At 50.5% G+C, this 17,542-nt stretch overlaps 1 protein-coding gene across 1 annotated transcript in view; it reads left to right on the forward strand.

The window, feature by feature from the left end:
• Positions 1–17,542, forward strand: part of LOC144109647 (uncharacterized) — a 59,926-nt gene that overhangs the window by 15,420 nt on the left and 26,964 nt on the right. Inside the window, exon 5 of the mRNA XM_077642459.1 lies at positions 9,632–9,795. Within this exon, the coding sequence (XP_077498585.1) occupies positions 9,632–9,795 (164 nt within the window). The remainder of the gene's footprint in view (positions 1–9,631; positions 9,796–17,542) is intronic.

A 17,542-nucleotide genomic window follows, 5' to 3' on the forward strand; every position in this document is an offset into this window, starting at 1 on the left:
TGACTGCGGATACAGGGATCTCATTCCTCTTCTTAAGGAGTTGGCACTGGCACACATGTACGACACATGAACAAAAGAAACAAACGGAGGCAAAGAATACTAGAAAAGAAAGAGAAAGTAAAAAAAATGGGAACAATTAAAAAAGATAAACGCGCTGCCCCCCGCCGCCCACCCCGTAGCCGCAGGGAGCCGACCCGGGACGAGAAAAATAAAAAAGAAAAACAAGGAGCGGGAGGGGATAATGGCCACCCCTCAAGGCAACAGAGCGGCGGCGAGTAAGGTGCACAGGAACAGACGGTGGCGGGATCGCCCAACACAGAAAAGTTAAGAGACACGTGCACTGGCGTGCCCCGGCCATAAAGAGCAAACAAATAAACAGAATAAAATGCAGACAGGGCCTGAGCTTCCGTCATCTGGAACCACTTCGGCAGCCGGAGCCAAGGCCGAATCAGCGGCGCCGTGAGCTTAACTAAACACACGTGCACTGTGCATGAAAACACCCAGACACACAATGGTAAAACATCCGAGCTCATGCCAGTGTCGTGTGGGGGCTAAATAACAATGGCGGGAGCATTTAAGCGGGTAAGGTGTACAGAAAGAGATGGTGGCGGAATTTTCCAACAAATAAAAATTAGAGATGCGTGCACTCGCGTGCCCCGGCCAGAAAGAGTAAGCAAATAAACAGAATAAAACGCAGACAGGACAGGAGGCTTCCATCATCTGAAACCATTTCGGCAGCCCGAGTCAAGGCAGAATCAGCGGCGCCGTGAGCTTAACTACACACACGTGCACTGTGCCTGAAAACACCCAGACACACACAAAAGAAAAAAGAGTGGCAAAACATCCGAGTTCGGTTAAGTGTCGTGTGGGAGGTAAATGTGAATGGCATGAGCACTTAGGTAAGGGTTCTTGAATTGCACCCCGCTCGGCAAGGTAATCAAACTGTGGAGATAGGGGCGGGATGGGGCGGGGGATGAAGAAATTATTGTGAGCTTGGAAAAGATTTCGCTGGCAAGAAACGACCGTGGTATGTCAAACTGGCTCTCGTAATGTCAGCAACGGCCCTGCAAGGGGCGGATGGAGAACAATACACCGGGAATTTTATTAATGCCGTGAGGAAATGTTTCAAATTTGTAAATAAAATACGACTCGCGTCGTTCTCTTTCCCGAGTGTTGTGGAACCCACCCTGTAGGACTGTTAACTTAATTGCATCAAATGAATGGTTTCGCTCATTAATGTGTTTTGACAAGGGAAGGTTGGGTAGGGATAAGATATGCGCGCGGTGGTTATTAAAGCGAATTCGCAGAGGGTTGACGGTCTGTCCAATGTACTGCATACTGCACACACTGCATTCTAGGAGGTATATTACATTGCAGGAATCACAGTCAAAGTTGCCATTAATTTCCCATTTAAAGCCTGAAGCTGTGCTTGATGTTTGTATGTGTTTGCAGACCTGGCATCTACTTTTTACACAGGGCCGGCACCCCAAAACCTGCTGGTTATTTGTTTTGGAGTGTACTAGAATATTTTGAATGTTTTTGGTCGTCTGTAGACCGCGTGAGGGGGAGCAGTGAAAATTTTGGTGAGGCGCTCGCTTTGTTCGAGAATGTTGAAATGTTTTCTGAGGATTTTGTTTACGTTAGGCGGGTTACTGGTGAAGGTAAGTACGAGATTTGCCCGGTGATCTGTTTCCTCGTTGAGTTCAGATGCCTTTTCAATGGCATCGTCGACAATGGCGGGGGGTATCATTGCTTAATTAGGACTTCTCGCATGCGTTTGGAATTTTTTACGAAGTTCTTGTCTTGGGAACATATTCTTTTAAATCGATGTGCCTGAGAGTATGGGATGCTTGTTTTAGAGTGACGAGGATGGCAGCTTTGGAAGTGTAGATATTGTTGGCGGTCCGTCGGTTTTCAATATACACCGGTGGTAAATGAGCCTTCGTTTGCCGAAATTTCAACATCTAGAAAGTTAATTGTGGTGTTGGAGTACGTATAAACGAAATATATGTTGGGGTGGACGAGGTTGAAGTTTTCAATAAAACGTATGAGTCCTTGCTCTGTGTCAGTCCATATTAAAAAGATTTCATCCAAGTAGCGTTTGTATAGGGTGGGCTTAATGGGGCAATCTTTCAGAAATTCTATGCATGAAGATATTGGCGTAGGTGGGTGCCATCCTTGTACCCATGACTGTGCCATTAATTTGCAAACAGTGTTCATTGTTAAATTCGATGTTTTTACATTCGAGTACGATTTTCGCCAGTATTTCTAAAACACGTGGGGTAGGGGATTCCTCCTTTCTGTTTTGTTCATAGCGCTTCGATCAGAGATTTAAAGCCATCGGAATGAGGAATGTTTGTGTCGAGAGAGACTACATCTAGTGTTGCAAGGAAGGCTCCTTCCGGGAGTTTGAGACCTGCTATAGCGCGAAGGAAATGGTTTGTGTCGCGTATGTATGATGCGTGTGTTGTTGGAATATGTCTAATAATGTGTCAATGTAACTGGAAATTTGTTTGTAACCGTGCCGATTTCGGATACTATAGGGCGGCCAGGATTATTCTTTTTGTGGATTTTCGGTAACATGTAGAATCGGCCTGGCGACGCGTGTGGTGCGGTGAGGGCTTTAGATAACCGTAGGGATATGTCCCCATTCTTCGCAAGTTGACCCAGGGTCTCCGCTACAAAATGTTGGTATTGCGGAGTTGGGTCTGCTTCAAGGCGTTGATAGAAACCAATGTTGGAGAGCTGTCTCAAGCCTTCTTCAATATATTTTTCGCTGTCCATGACAACTATACCACCTCCCTTATCAGCTGGCTTTATGATTATATCTGTCCTGCTCAGAGCCTTCAATGCATCCAGTTCGTTTATACAAATTCTGTCTCTCTGGAGTGTGGTTCTTGTAGGCGTAGATAATGTCTTTCTTGACGGCGTTAATGTACATGTCCAAGTGTTTGTCCCTTCCTATATTAGGAGTCCAGTGATGGTTAGTAACGACGAATTCTCTGCTATCCGCGGTAACCCGCGCCCGATCAAAGAAGTATTCACGGAGTCGCAACATTCGTGCAAAGTTGTCCAAATCTTTTAACACCGAGAATTCGTTGTATTTACCGGTGGTAGGGCAGAATGTAAGGTATCGAGAAAGGACGGATCTTTCCACTGTCGTTAAGGCCCTGGTTGATAGATTAATAATATTATGCTGGAAAGCAAAGTAGGCGCTTGGAACCGCAGGATTATTATTAGTAGATGCTGTCATTTCAGATCGTTCTACGCGTGTTTTTTGAACGGCTGATGTTTGTGTCGTTCTATTGGATTTGTTCTTGGAGCTTATTATAATAGTGGGGTTAATATTTGTAGCTGCCTCCGTTCTTGATTCTTTTTCGCTTGTTATTGAATTTGACCACGCGTGGTGTGAAACCCCGTCTCCAATGAATTTTTTGCGTTTGGTCTCGCGTACCTCAGTCGCTCTCTTTTCCTCAAAAAACATAAGCTGTGTGGCCTCCGGCGCGGTAAGGGTAATTTGTTGATGAGCACGACTCCTCCATTCTCAGAGCCACCAATGCCTTCTCAAAGTGGGCAATGGTAACTGCAAGAAAATTTAAAGAGGCAGATTGTAGTATACGATTCCAATTATCCTTCTCTTTACACAGGTCACTCATTTATGGTGTTAACGACACTTGTAAACCTTTTGGTACGACTTTTGATTCAAGATAGGCCTTTAGGCTATGAATATGCAGTTCATGCCTAATTCGTTTATCCAAAGTTTTTCTTAATTTTAAAAATTTGGAGTTATTTGAGGAAGGCTGTCGGTAGGATGAGCGAGAGAGAGTCGGCGTACTCACGCGGCCTGAATATCACTGTTGACGAACCCGTTGTGCCGAACCGCAGCGCTTTCGAAGATCGTAGCGTGATAGAGGGGTGCTGGGAAGTTCTTCTTTCTGGCTGGATACCGTATCAACCTGGCCCTCCACCGTGGAAGTCAGCTGACGCTGCGCTGCACTAGAAGGGCCTGATGCTCCGCCTGGGCTTGCTGCAGTGCTGGCGCTGCTCGCTCTGGATTTCGGTGTTTGCTGGGAGTGGTGGGGGTGTACACATGGTTGGCCTTAGATGGGGGTTGCTGTCGGTGGGTTCCAGCGGATAAGCTTGTTGCTGAGGTGGGTCTCTCGGCGGTGCTGTCTCGTGTGGTGTCCCTGGGCGACTTCGGGATAGAGGGAACTTTACTCTCCAATTTGCGAAGATGTGGTGGCCGCGTTGGTGTCGGCAGTAGAGCTCTGCGTTGGGTCACGGTTGATCTTGCACCAGCCATCTCGGAGAAGAGCCCTGAGGTTTCTTGCGGTTGTTTGGGGCGGCACCCTTGTAGGACCCGTGTTTTACCCTCCTCAACCTGTCGCTGCGTCTCCGCGATGGTCGGGAACTGTGGGTCTCCGGCTTGTATGTATTCTTCCTGGTGGCTCTTGAGAACCTCTCAGTAGGTGCGAGCTACTTGGGTGTGCCACTGGACGGGGAACCGGCTGTAATCGTCTCTTGTCGGCAGGCGGTCTTGCCATTCTGTCAGGAAATGTCGCTCGTAGTCAAGGAGGAGGTTATAAATATGCCATGACAAGATGGAAACTCTACCAAAACTTGGATGAACTCCAAGTTTCCGCCTTGACTCGGTCTGCCGAAATGGTTCCAGATGACGGAAGCCTCCTGTCCTGTCTGCGTTTTATTCTGTTTATTTGCTTACTCTTTCTGGCCGGGGCACGCGAGTGCACGCATCTCTAATTTTTATTTGTTAGAAAATTCCACCACCATCTCTTTCTGTACACCTTACCCGCTTAAATGCTCCCGCCATTGTTATTTAGCCCCCACACGACACTGGCATGAGCTCGGATGTTTTACCATTGTGTGTCTGGGTGTTTTCATGCACAGTGCACGTGTGTCTAGTTAAGCTCACGGCGCCGCTGATTCGGCCTTGGCTCCGGCTGCCGAAGTGGTTCCAGATGACGGAAGCTCCGGCCCTGTCTGCATTTTATTCTGTTTATTTGTTTGCTCTTTATGGCTGGGGCACGCGAGTGCACGCGTCTCTTAACTTTTCTGTGTTGGGCGATCCCGCCACCGTCTGTTCCTGTGCACCTTACTCGCCGCCGCTCTGTTGCCTTGAGGGGTGGCCATTATCCTCTTACGCTCCTTGTTTTTCTTTTTTTTTCTCGTCCCGCGTCGGCTCCCTGCGGCTGCGGGGTGGGCGGCGGGGGACAGCGCGTTTTTCTTTTTTAATTGTTCCCCTTTTTTTCATTTCTCTCTCTTTTTTTTCTTGTATTCTTTGCCTCCGTCTGTTTGTTTTGTTCATGTGTCGTACATGTGTGCCAGTGCCAACTCCTAAGAGGAAGAAGATCCCTGTAACCGCAGTCTTGAGAAAGGACAGGCTGTGTCCGAAACGTAGACTCAAATCTATGGCTAAATGAAGCGTTTCGAACTTTGCATTTTGCCTCTAGCTACCAAATACGTTTATCTTTATATATATATATATATATATATATATATATATATATATATATATATATATATATATATATATATATATATATATATATATATATATATATATATTGCTTTTCTTTAAGTGTTCTTTTTTTTACTTTACTTCCTAAGAAATTGTCTTTCGGCTATCGATTAAGACCACATTTTAAAAAAGATTAGAAAACATTCAACTCTGTTTTCCTCAATTCTAGTCCACCAATTTCGGAAAATAATTTTGAAAATTGTAAAATTTTGACGTACTTTTGCGGCAATATTGAACATAATGGTCCTTTCTTCTGATATGTAGCGAAATCTTTCTTTTAAAGTGTTTCCACCTGTCGCATCAAAAAGTCATGACTGCCGTAGAGAGCCAAAGGGGAATTCTATTCACGAGAGCAAAACGTTAATTGAAAAAATAATTCAATACTGCCGTCGGGTGATCTGCAGATATATTGATTGCTAAAGTGAAATCTTACATTACAGGAAAAAAATCCATTCATTAATGGTTTTCCGCTCAAAGATGCTTTTGTCTAGAATTGCTGGGTATGTAAGAGCTCCAAGGGTCACTTTTCGGTTCCAGAGTTCGCAATTTATTCTACTGCTGTTCGTTCCTGTGCTATTTGTGTTGCCAGTCTCATCACATGGTCTTATATGTTCTCTCTTTCTACACCCTCTTCCTTTCCTTGCCTTTTCTACTGGCATTGAAAGAGGCGTTGACCTAAATTTCTCGAATATTTGTCACCAGATTGCACATTTCATTTTCCCAATTTCTGGGCTAGTGCTGTTGCCATCAAGAGCAGCTCTTTTATTTACAGAACATATTTCGAAACTGTTTTCATGTGCTTGATGACGACCGCATGACGTTACTAACATTCCTTTAAAAAAATTAACCGTGGTTCAACCCGGCTGAACCTAAGAGGACGAACGAAGGTTGTCCAACCTGACGCCTTTCTTTATTGTAAAGGTCATCAGCTTTCACTTGATGGCGACGATAAATCGTCGAAGCACTAGTTCCGGCACGTTGCTCACGCATGGCTTTTTGTGAAGGTAAGCAGTAGTAGTAGTAGTAGTAGTAGTAGTAGTAGTAGTAGTAGTAGTAGTAGTAGTGGTAGTAACTAGTTGAATAGAAGAGGAAAGAAAAAATGCACGGGTCTGTGACTGATGTGTCGTCACCACTACCACCACTGCCAGCGTGCAGATAGGGAGGAGGAGAATAGGTAGAGGAGGAGAGGAAGGGGAGAAAGAGAGTATAGAGTCGCCGGAGTCGAAGTCGCAGCACACGCCACACGCTTCCACATAGCGAACGGCGCGTCACTCCATTTCTGGCAGTTGCGAGAGTGCCGTCGGCTCCGCATACGCAGCTGTGGCTAGGCGCAGCGATTCACGTGATTCAGCGAGTTGCGAGGAGATCGAGCGCTGTCGGCTCAACGCGCGCAGCTGTGCTGAGTTACGTGGCACGACGTCAGAGCCAAGCCTCTACTCCCCCTGGTTTGAAGGTCAAATTTCATAGCCACATGACCTTCAGCTTCGTATCGGAAGAGTGGAGCTCTCGCTCTAAAAAAACGCGAAAATTTGGCTCTGACTTAATAATTACTACTGGTGGTTGAGATTGGAAGGGGAATTGCTGTGCTCTCGGTGCAGGCGGCTTCCGTTGGATGTGCGGTAAGACTGCGCCGAGTCTTGTTGACCAGATTAGTCAGTCGCAGTGTCCACTCTTTCCACAACACAAGCAGTCACGTTTATGTATGCATAATGTTTTCTAAATCGAGTAGATTTATGTCTTCATGCTTCATTTTTCCATTTTTCCTTCTAAGGCGTGAGGACTTCGACATTTTGCGCACCTTTTCTGTGTTTGTATACCAGGCATTCCTTAGCGGAGGTTATTGAGCGCAAGAAACTAACGCATGAAATCTGCTGAAGCTTGAGGTGGCATTTGGCTACTGCTTTCATTTCGTTCGCGTTGCTTTCATGTTGTTTGTACCTCTATGACTGATGCCCCTATTTACCAGCTGTTGAAACAGGAATACAGTTTATTTATTTATAGGCCAAAAGTCGAAATACAAGGATGTCCTAAATCATGGTCCACCAGCGAGCGGACCATGCTCTTAGCTAATGAAGGTTTTATTTCTCTGCTTCAACGTACGTCCCTGAAGGCCGCAGCAGAAGAACGGCTTTAACGTGATTATTGCGCGGCCGTAAATTTCGTGTGGGTGAATTAATACATGTAACTGTACATAGCACTTAGAGAGGAACACACCAATATAGCGCAGCTCGGCTTCTTTTCTCAGCATTGGAAAAAAATTTTTTCTGGCAGCGACCAACAAAAATTTCAGTGCAGTTCAACGCTATAAAAATTTAAACTTAATGCAGGATAATATCACCGCCATTCGTCAGCGTCAAGTGTTGTTTACCTCAAATCTAATATTTAAGGATCGTGCGGCTGTCACCAATGCGAAAGTAATATATGCCTCATGTGAAGGAAAACTGTCACAGGAAGTTGTCCGAAAAATGTGGGTACAAAACGTGTCGACAGGAAGTGGTACCTAGCTCTCACGTGACCTAATTCGAAAAAAGAAATTCGCCGGCTTTCGGGTTTACCCGCCGCGGTGGCTTAGTGGTCAGGGCGCTCGACTACTGATCCGGAGTTCCCAGGTTCGAACCCGACCGCGGCGGCTGCGTTTTTATGGAGGAAAAACGCTAAGGCGCCCGTGTGCTGTGCGATGTCAGTGCACGTGTAAGATCCCCAGGTGGTCGAAATTATTCCGGAGCCCTCCACTATGGAACCTATTTCTTCTTTCACTCCCTCCTTTATCCCTTCCCTATCGGCGCGGTTCAGGTGTCCAACGATATATGAGAATGATACTGCGCCATTTCCTTTCCCCAAAAAACAATTATTATTATTATTTCGGGTTCAAACCCAGGCCTTCTGCGTTCTCGCGTGTGCCACGAAGGGTCGTTGGTTCAAGCTCGTTAGAGGGGGACGAAGTGGACGCGTTGTAGTGTGTATCACAGTGTAATGTATGTGTACTGATTTTAGACAACGATGATCAAGGGTGGCGTGATAAGTGTCACGTGACAACGATGACGTAGAAAAATTGCTGACATCATCCAAGGGTCACGTGGTAAGTGTCACGTGTCAAAGATGACTTCTAAAAACATTTCTGACGTCGAAACGCAAATGCTTTTCCATTTCTCCAATGCATCTACAACTGCACTGCTTCAACTTCTTAGACAGCGTTTTTATTACATTAAAATGCGACATCAGTATTCGTATGCCAGGTCACGTAGGAAGGCGCATGTACAGTACTGTGCATTTTTATCGTGAAGATTTTCAAAAATTTCCCCGGCTCAACCGCTGGCTCATTCGCGGTGAAACTGCACGCAGATGGTAACTTTTGTATCGTAGCAAGTTTGACAACGGTACTTACTTAGTTGAGCCGTGCATGAGGCGAAAACGTAATCGTCTACGTAGAGGTCGGCGAACCAAAGCCCGCAGACGACGTTTTTTCGCTGAAGAGCGGCAGTGGCGCCATCTGTTTTTGCAGTGGAAAACGTTACGACAAGGCCACAGAGGCGAGCATTGCGAACAATACTCTTTGAAGGTGAAAGCAGTCGTTCTAATATTTTTTTCCCGCTCAATTCGCCCAAAATGTTCTAAGCGCTTCAGTTGAAGCAGACGAAACGGCCGGAACGGCATAATCAAACAGCCCGCGCTTCTTGCAATGTTCGCCTCGGCGGCCCTGTGAAATTTTCTACTGCAAAAACAGGTGGCGCCGCTGCCGCCATTCAGCGAAAAACGTCGTCTGCGGGTTTTAGTTCGCCGATCTCTACGTAGACGATTACGTTTTCGCATCATGCACGGCTCAACTAAGTAAGTACCGTTGTCAATCTTGCTACGATACAAAAGTTACCATAATACGCAAGCCCTGTGTGCAGTTTCATCTCAATTGAGCCACCGGCTGAGGCGGGGAAACTTTTGAAAATCTTCACGATAAAAATGCACAATACTTTATAGTCTGCGCAACTATAGTACTATAATTGCGCAGTACCAATAGTTGCTCATATAGGGTGCGCTTTTTACGTGCGAGCTTCTTACTGTGTGCATATTGTTGGTGCGTCAATTTTCACACTGCAGGAAGACGCTTACAACGAGGACGAGACGGGACTTCTGCCTGCATGCACATATGCCGAGATTGCACCCAGCGATGCAAGTTTAACGATGCCGCCCGAGCCCTCCACTACCACCACCAGCACATTTAAGCCCCAGTACAGGCCGGTTATATGTGTTGTGGATGCCATGTGAGTAAACGACCCTGGTTCATTGGCCTTTCACCTGTTTTGCTGCGCGAATTATCGCTAGTATTTCAATTAGTCGGAGTATAATTGCACTCTATTTTATTTTTGCCTCAAGGGCATCACATGAGGGGTAGGCCTACATCAGCATTAAGTAATTAGTTCCTGTAGTGGTGCCTCGAACCAATCGTGGGCACTGTATGGCACAGTTTCCATTGGTAAGCTGTTCCATTCTCTGGCAGTCTGGCTTAAGAATGACTTGAGATGGGCAGAGGTGGATGCACAAATTTCGGGTGGTTAATACGGCGTGAATCACGGTGGACTGGGGAGATGACGGAAGTGCTCAGGGCTGAATGGTAGAATTTATGACAAAGGCAAAGTCTGGTTATAATGCAGCGAGATTCAAGGCAAGAGAGGTTAACTTGATATTTTAGTGATGCAAAGCTAGAGTGGTACGAATAATCTGAATATCACGGTGTGGAGCACTGACCACGACCTGCTGACTCAAGCCGCCGCCCTACAGTCAGTCAAAGATATTCTGGTGGAGGTGAGATCGATCTCGTGTCCCATACCCCAACGTTTAGCCGGCGCTACAGTCCTATACCCGTCAAGACGCCCGTCCACCGTGCTCACCGCCGGATTCGAGGCTTACCACCTGAGCCTGAACCATCGGGTATGTCCTTGGAACAACTTTGGCGCCGCCTCAATGCCTGCCGCGACTCCCCCCCCCCCCCCCAATGCTTGGCGCGACCACACCCTGCTTCACGCTCCAGAACTCCCGCATCACGAAGTCCCTCCACGTCGACATCTTTGAGGACGTGGAAAACTGGTTGCAGCACTACGAGCGAGTTTCCGCGTTTAACCAGTGGGATGACGCCGCCCAGCCCGTGAACCTCTACTTCAGTCTAGACGACGGCGCTCGGACCTGGTCGCGCGGATTGAAGGACGTTGAAGTTTGCCATTTTCTCGCACCGAAGGACGTGCTACCGAGCCCTCTCTTGCCGGGTCCCTGTCTCGTCACCAACACCGTGAGAATATTACGTCGACTTATGCTTCCTCAATTCGTCTTCAGTTCTCAGTGTGCTAAACTGCATACGAGTGAGTCGTATGGGGTCACTCTGCGTCCAGCCGGCCAGAAAGGCGAGCTTCCGTGCAAGCTACACGCAGGCGTTATTCAAGTAAGCAAAACGTTTCCCCAACCCGTGGCGCAGAGTCACAGCCACGGCAGGTCCGGACGAAATAGGCAACGGCAGGGCACGCTAGGAAACAGTTTATTATCCTAACGCGAGGTAAAGCACACTGCAGAACAATGTTCTATCCGTAAAATTGATGTTCAGTAGCTCACCAAGTCGTTGACGTCGACCGGCGTTGGTGTTCGGGGGCCGGCGGGCAGCGGAAGGGGTCCGTGGGGCACTTAGGTAAGGTCCGGCAGCGAGAGTCCCTTCCCGCCGCGCGTTCCCCCCTTTTATCCCTTCGGGCATTTCCTCCCTGGCAGTAAATCGTTGCCATGAAGCTTAGGCGTGCTACCCTCTCCGCAGAAGGCAGCGCGCTGTCGTGACGTCACGTCAGTGCTGGGGCGGAAATGAGCAGAGTCGCGGGGGTGCCTTCTCCCCACATTCCTGGTGGCCAGCGCACCCGTGTAAGTCACGGTCGCCGCTGGCGCAGGGGACGAGGAGGGGATACCTGTGTATCCCACATCCTCCTCCCCTCCTTAAGAAGCCTCCCGAACACAGAAACAGGGGCAACATTACTTGATCTTCTCCGCCATCCTGGGATCGAAGTTCTTCAGCTCCCGCAGGTGCATCGGTTGACGGCCGCGCCACGCCCCCGCCGATCAGCTGCTTCGCTCCGAGGGCTTGGCCTCCCGCACGATGAAGCTTGGCATCTTGCTCCCTGTCACAGTCTTCCGAGTGCGCGCGGCTGCGCCGTTCCGGTGAATTCGATCGACCGCCTCCCTGGCGCCGGCTGCGATGGCTTGGAGGCCAGGTCCATGGCTGTGCCCCTGAGGTACTGGGTCAGGTGGCTTCAGGGGCCGGAGCCACCCAGGCTTGCTGTCCGGTGCACATCGTCTCGCTGCCACCTTCTGCGACGGAGCGGCCTGTATCCTGTTCGCCGCATCCATCCGGGGCAGCTGTGGCGAGACCAGTCAGCAGTCACCTGCGGCTGCTGCTGCTGCCCTGGCGACTACTGCAGGATCCTGGCCTGCAGTTTTCCCAGCGGCTTTCGATTCGCGGGCCTGCGGACACGGTAGTCTGCGGGCCATGCGAGTCGTCCCAGCGGAGACCTTCATGCCGCCTTCGGAATACCGCAGAAGTCTGCGTGGATGCTGTCGGCGTGACCTCCGCTGCAAGACGTGCCTGAAGGACATGAAGACCAGGAGACTCCTCCATAGCATGTACATTCAGGCGCGTGGGTCTATTTAAGGTTGGGGGGATGTGGGGACCTGCCCTGCAGCCCGCTGAGTTTGCTTTCCCGCGAGGCACCGTGCAGCGGCGGTCTCACCTCGAGGCTGAGCGCATTCCCTTGTGAGTTACATTAACTGGCAAGAGAGGGCGCCAGCATCGCTGCGCGGAGACTGCCAAAGCCGGCGCGCGGGAGAGGGGGCAGGGGGGCTTCGGCTGGGATCGTCGGCGCAAGCGGACGCGTCGCTCGCGGCTCCGCTCTTCACCGGCGGGACGAGGAAGCGACGGGGAGACAGGCTCCCGTACTCGTCCCGTCCGGCCTTCGGAGTATTTATCCCTTGCCCTAGCGCGGGCGAACATTCGCTCGGAACCTTGCTGGTGAGTCGGACGACCTCGATTCATTAGCGTACCTTGTTGCTAGCTGGCGTTATTGTTTCTGTAGCAATAAATGGCTGTTTGTGTCAGCCAATGTGTCGTTCCTTTGTTCCCTCAGAGCAAGGCCCGCCGTGGTTGGCGTGCGCTCGGTAGCGTACGCGATCACGTGGTGGGGTCCGGGCGGCTTTCAACCGTGTCAGCCACGATTGAGTGGGGAGAACGTTCTTATCTCCCCAATTCAAACCCCACATCTGGCGCCCAACGTGGGGCCTGCTCTTGGAACATTGGACTGTCGGTTCGGTTCGAGGAACGCTCTTTGTCCGGACTTGACAAGTGCTAGGCCTAGAATGAATTTTGATCGCTAAGACCTGCGGCATGCTTTCTTGAGTGCGAGGTGTATTATTGCGCTGCAGCATGTTTGAACTTTTCGGCATGCTCAGCACATTTTTTTTCCCTGGAGTTTCTTCGTGAGAATCGGTCCGCATCGAGGGAGAGCGAGGCCTAGCGCCCGCGGAGTCGCCGAGCCCGAAGCGAGTGAGTACGGAAGCCGCATGGGTGGTCCGAGTTTCTGTATATATTTTCTCTACTGCCTCTTTTTCGGTTCTGGGAGCCGCGGCTACGGGAGCCGGGTGGCCTGGGGCCACGGGTGCCGCTACGAGCTCGCTGGTATTGCAGCTCGGCACCGGGCGCTCCGACACCGTCCGATACGTAGGGCGCCGACCGCTCAGAAGCTGCTTTGTGCAGTGAGCGGGGTAGGACCACCCCACAAAGCTGACGTCAACTCGCCGCTGCGCGCACATAACCCGTTTCGGGTCTTTGTTGTGGTCACGGTCGTTGTCGGAGTGGTAGTTAGGCCTGAGGCTTTTCGGAGCTGCCTGCACCACGTTAAAAGAGACATGGCCACCGGACCATGTCGTTGAGAGGGGGCGCACTTGCTGCCCGCCCGTTTTTTTTGTAACCTCTCACGAACTGAGCAGTCTTGTTCAACTCAAGAAAGGGCTTTGTTCACTCGAACTTTGCGTTTGCACGGCCGCCGACACGTTTTGCTAGCGAGTAAGGCATTGTGCCACGAGGCCCTTGCAGATGCCGTTTGCCCTCCCGTGACCTACGTTAAAGGCACGCCGAGAGTGTTTCGGCAATTTTGCAGACTCGGTGGAGCCACCCAGGCTTGCTGTCCGGTGCACATCGTCTCGCTGCCACCTGCTGCTTCGGAGCGGCCTGTATCCTGTTCGCCGCATCCATCCGGGGCAGCAGTGGCGAGACCAGTCAGCAGTCACCTCCGGCTGCTGCTGCAGTGGCGACTACTGCAGGATCCTGGCCTGCAGTTTTCCCAGCGGCCTTCGATTCGCGGGCCTGCGGACACGGTAGTCCGTGGGCCATGAGGGTCGTCCCAGTGGAGACCTTCACGCCGCCTTCGGAATACAGCAGAAGTCTGCGTGGATGCTGTCGGCGTGACCTCCGCTGCAAGACGTGCCTGAAGGACATGAAGACCAGGAGACTCCTCCATAGCATGTACTTTCAGGCGCGTGGGTCTATTTAAGGTTGGAGGATGTGGGGACCTGCCCTGCAGCCCCCTGAGTTTGCTTTCCCGCGAGGCACCGTGCAGCGGCGGTCTCACCTCGAGGCTGAGCGCATTCCCTTGTGAGTTCCATTCACTGGCAAAAGGGGGCGCCAGCATCGCTGCCGGAGACTGCCAAAGCCCACGCGCGGGAGAGGGGGCAGAGGGGCTTCGGCAGGGATCGTCGGCGCAAGCGGACGCGTCGCTCGCGGCTCCGCTCTTCGCCGGCGGGGCGAGGAAGCGACGGGGAGACAGGCTCCCGTACTCGTCCCGTCCGGCCTTCGGAGTATTTATCCCTTGCCCTAGCGCGGGCGAACATTCGCTCGGAACCTTGCTGGTGAGTCAGACGACCTCGATTCATTAGCGCACCTTGTTGCTAGCTGGCGTTATTGTTTCTGTAGCAATAAATGGCTGTTTGTGTCAGCCAATGTGTCGTTCCTTTGTTCCCTCAGAGCAAGGCCCCCCGTGGTTGGCGTGCGCTCGGTAGCGTACGCGATCACGGGGTGGGGTCCGGGCGGCTTTCAACCGTGTCGGCCGCGATTGAGTGGGGAGAACGTACTTATCTCCCCAATTCAAACCCCACAGTCGCCAACCGCTGGCGGTTTCGTAAACATTCTGCGACACTAATTTGTCTCTACCTTCCCTGAACCCCACTTCAAGAAAGTTCAATCGAAAAAAAAATAGTGGGCTTCACAATGCAAGAATCAGGAACAGGGTCTGCTTGGCTTTCTTGAGCTAAAAAGTAATAGATTCAGGCATTTGCGTCTGATTAGACGCATTGCTACTAAAACAGGTCGCGCCCGCTCTCATGTTGCAGGACAGTTGCTGATGGATTTTTATGGCGCAAGGGCATCTGTGGCCAAGGAGCGCCATGGCACAATATATTTTCGACTGCTCAAGGAGGGGTCAAAGACCCATTTCCCAAGAATTTCACTCTAAAGAAACCGAGCACCAGACCAGGGGAACGCCTGTACCCGTTGTATTACCGGCGGCTACCCGACGCTACTGGGTATCGAAACACGCACCTCCCGCATGCGAGGCGGTTGCTCAACCACTCCGCCACCGCTGCGGTGGCCAACTGCTGGCAGTTGGTGCGAGAGGTTGTGCAACCACGCCTTCTTTACCAAACCCGATTCCAGCATTTGACTAGGGCTCAATGGGATCGCCTTGAAGCTGCTAATCGAGGCAATGAGGACAATCGCTTGCCTTCCCCGCATCACCCCGATCGTGGTGCTGCGAGAACAGGCGCAGCGGAATCCGCTAGATGACCTGGTGCAGCAACGACGCGATGCTCGCTGCCTAAAGTCAAGCCTTACACACAGAACGTGTGCACTCAGGGCATATGCTTCAACGCACTTCATTCTCAGTTCTCTTTCCCTGCCGTTTTTGGAGCTAAGCGACAAAAAAAACCAACGATATACGTCGGCGGTATCACCGCGGCGTCGTCGATTCGCGACCGAATTATAGAGCAAGACGCCAATCTGCCGCATGGCTCCATCGTTATGTACATTGACGCGAGCGTCCAGGCCTGCGAAACAACTGCAGTTTTTAGCCCTTGCAAGCCTGCCCTGAACAGAACGTCCAGGTTTCGCCTCCCAGAATATCCTTCCTCCGCTCGTGCGGAGATGCTTGTGGTTCAAGAGGCACTTTGCCCTGTGGCCGCCATTCCCGTGCTACCTACAGCCCGCATTGTCATTCGCACCGACGCCCTTCACGTCACACGCCTACTACGACGTGTCAGTTGCACCCCAGATACTTGCAAAAGCGTCCATCGTCTAGCAGCACGCATCCCGCAGCGAATCATAATTGAGTGGTTCCCACTTGACGCACTGTGCTCACAAAGCCGTGCAGATTCTGCAACCCGCCTTGACCTCGTCTTTGCGTCGAGTCCTCGCTCTGGATGACACCGCCCTCCTTTTAGCAATAAAGGAACACCTCTGGCGTCGCACACGTGCTCTAATCCCTCCGTGTGCGGTAACCCTCCCTCGCCATCTTACCCGTACACAGAAGATTTCGCTTCGGAAGATCCCGGTCGGGGTTGCCCTAACTCCCGCCGTGACACGAAAGTTGCCGCAATTTCAAGGTTTATAACCTCGCCCCTGGTGTCCAGTCTGCAAGACCAGAAATACTGAGGCCGATATTCACCACCTGCTGTGGGTTTTCCCGGTGTTGAAGCCGACGAGATTTTCGCACCCGACAGCACTGGGTCTCTCGTCGAACAATCCTGATTCATATACCTCATCGTTCACCCCCTCGACTTCATTAGATCGGCGAACCTTTTTATTTATTTAAGCATCCTCGTCATCTATCATTACCTACCCTTTTACTCCCCCAGGCAATAAACATCGCTTTAAAAACATAATTACGAATATAAGAAATTCGGCGCGCGATTCTGGATGGATTCCAGGGCTTTGTTAAGATTCACTTAATGGAGTCCCCAACAGCTGATGCATGTTCAGGTTGCCGTGAGGTAAAAGGCTGCGGTAAGCCGTATGTTGCATTTCAGGTAGGTATATATATGCTGTTATATTCATAATGTGGGCGTCCAAGTTAGATCCTGTGTTCGGCTGATTCTTAGGTATTTGTATGATGGTGCATGTCCTATCGCTTCTCCGCATATGCTGTAATTTGATGGACGATACGAGTGACCACTTATTATCCATAAATGAAATGGTCATATGATCAGTAAATGCTCTTGTGCAAGACTGGTGGTGCCAGGTTAACCCAGACGACCTACCGCTCTTCGGGCGATACCAAGGGAGTGGCAAATGATAAAAAAGAAGAGCACGTGTTGTGGACAGGCAGCCCACAACAGCGCCTTTACCTTGATCATGGAGAAGTGCATGGGATTTAACGTCCAGCACCGTGGGTAGGCCGCGAGAGAATCCTTAGTAGAGGAATCCTGATTATTTTGACTGCCTGAGATTCTTTCTTCTGCCCTGACATTACGCAGCTGACATTACGCAGCAATGCTGCTTGGATTTATGTCGGTTACAGCGGCCTGGATTGGGTCTCGCACTTTACGCGATTGCCTAGTAAGCATGCAGAGGCTCGCACTAGGCTTGCGGAAGCATCTTCTGTTCTAGCGCAGCCTCCTAAAGTCGCTAGGTAGCCATCAAGATGAAAACAAACCGGCAACAGCACAGCAGAAAGCTACCCGGGATCACTGCGCAAAATGAACTTGAGGCACACCTGAGGCAGTGTGGGAGTAACGTATTTCGTTCGACATGTTCTGTACAGGACGCGCTAAGTCCGCTGCTATGGACAAGGGTGGCGCCGTTAAAGAATCTCATGGTTCGCTTACACGCAAAACATAAAAACCCACGAGAGCACCAGATTAGATGGTCGTTGCCGTAGCTCAGTAGGTAGAGCACCGGACGCGATATTCGGAGGTGGTGGGTTCGGATCCCACCGGCGG

Source organism: Amblyomma americanum, chromosome 11 (assembly GCF_052857255.1).
Source record: "Amblyomma americanum isolate KBUSLIRL-KWMA chromosome 11, ASM5285725v1, whole genome shotgun sequence".
Classification (NCBI taxonomy): domain Eukaryota; kingdom Metazoa; phylum Arthropoda; class Arachnida; order Ixodida; family Ixodidae; genus Amblyomma; species Amblyomma americanum.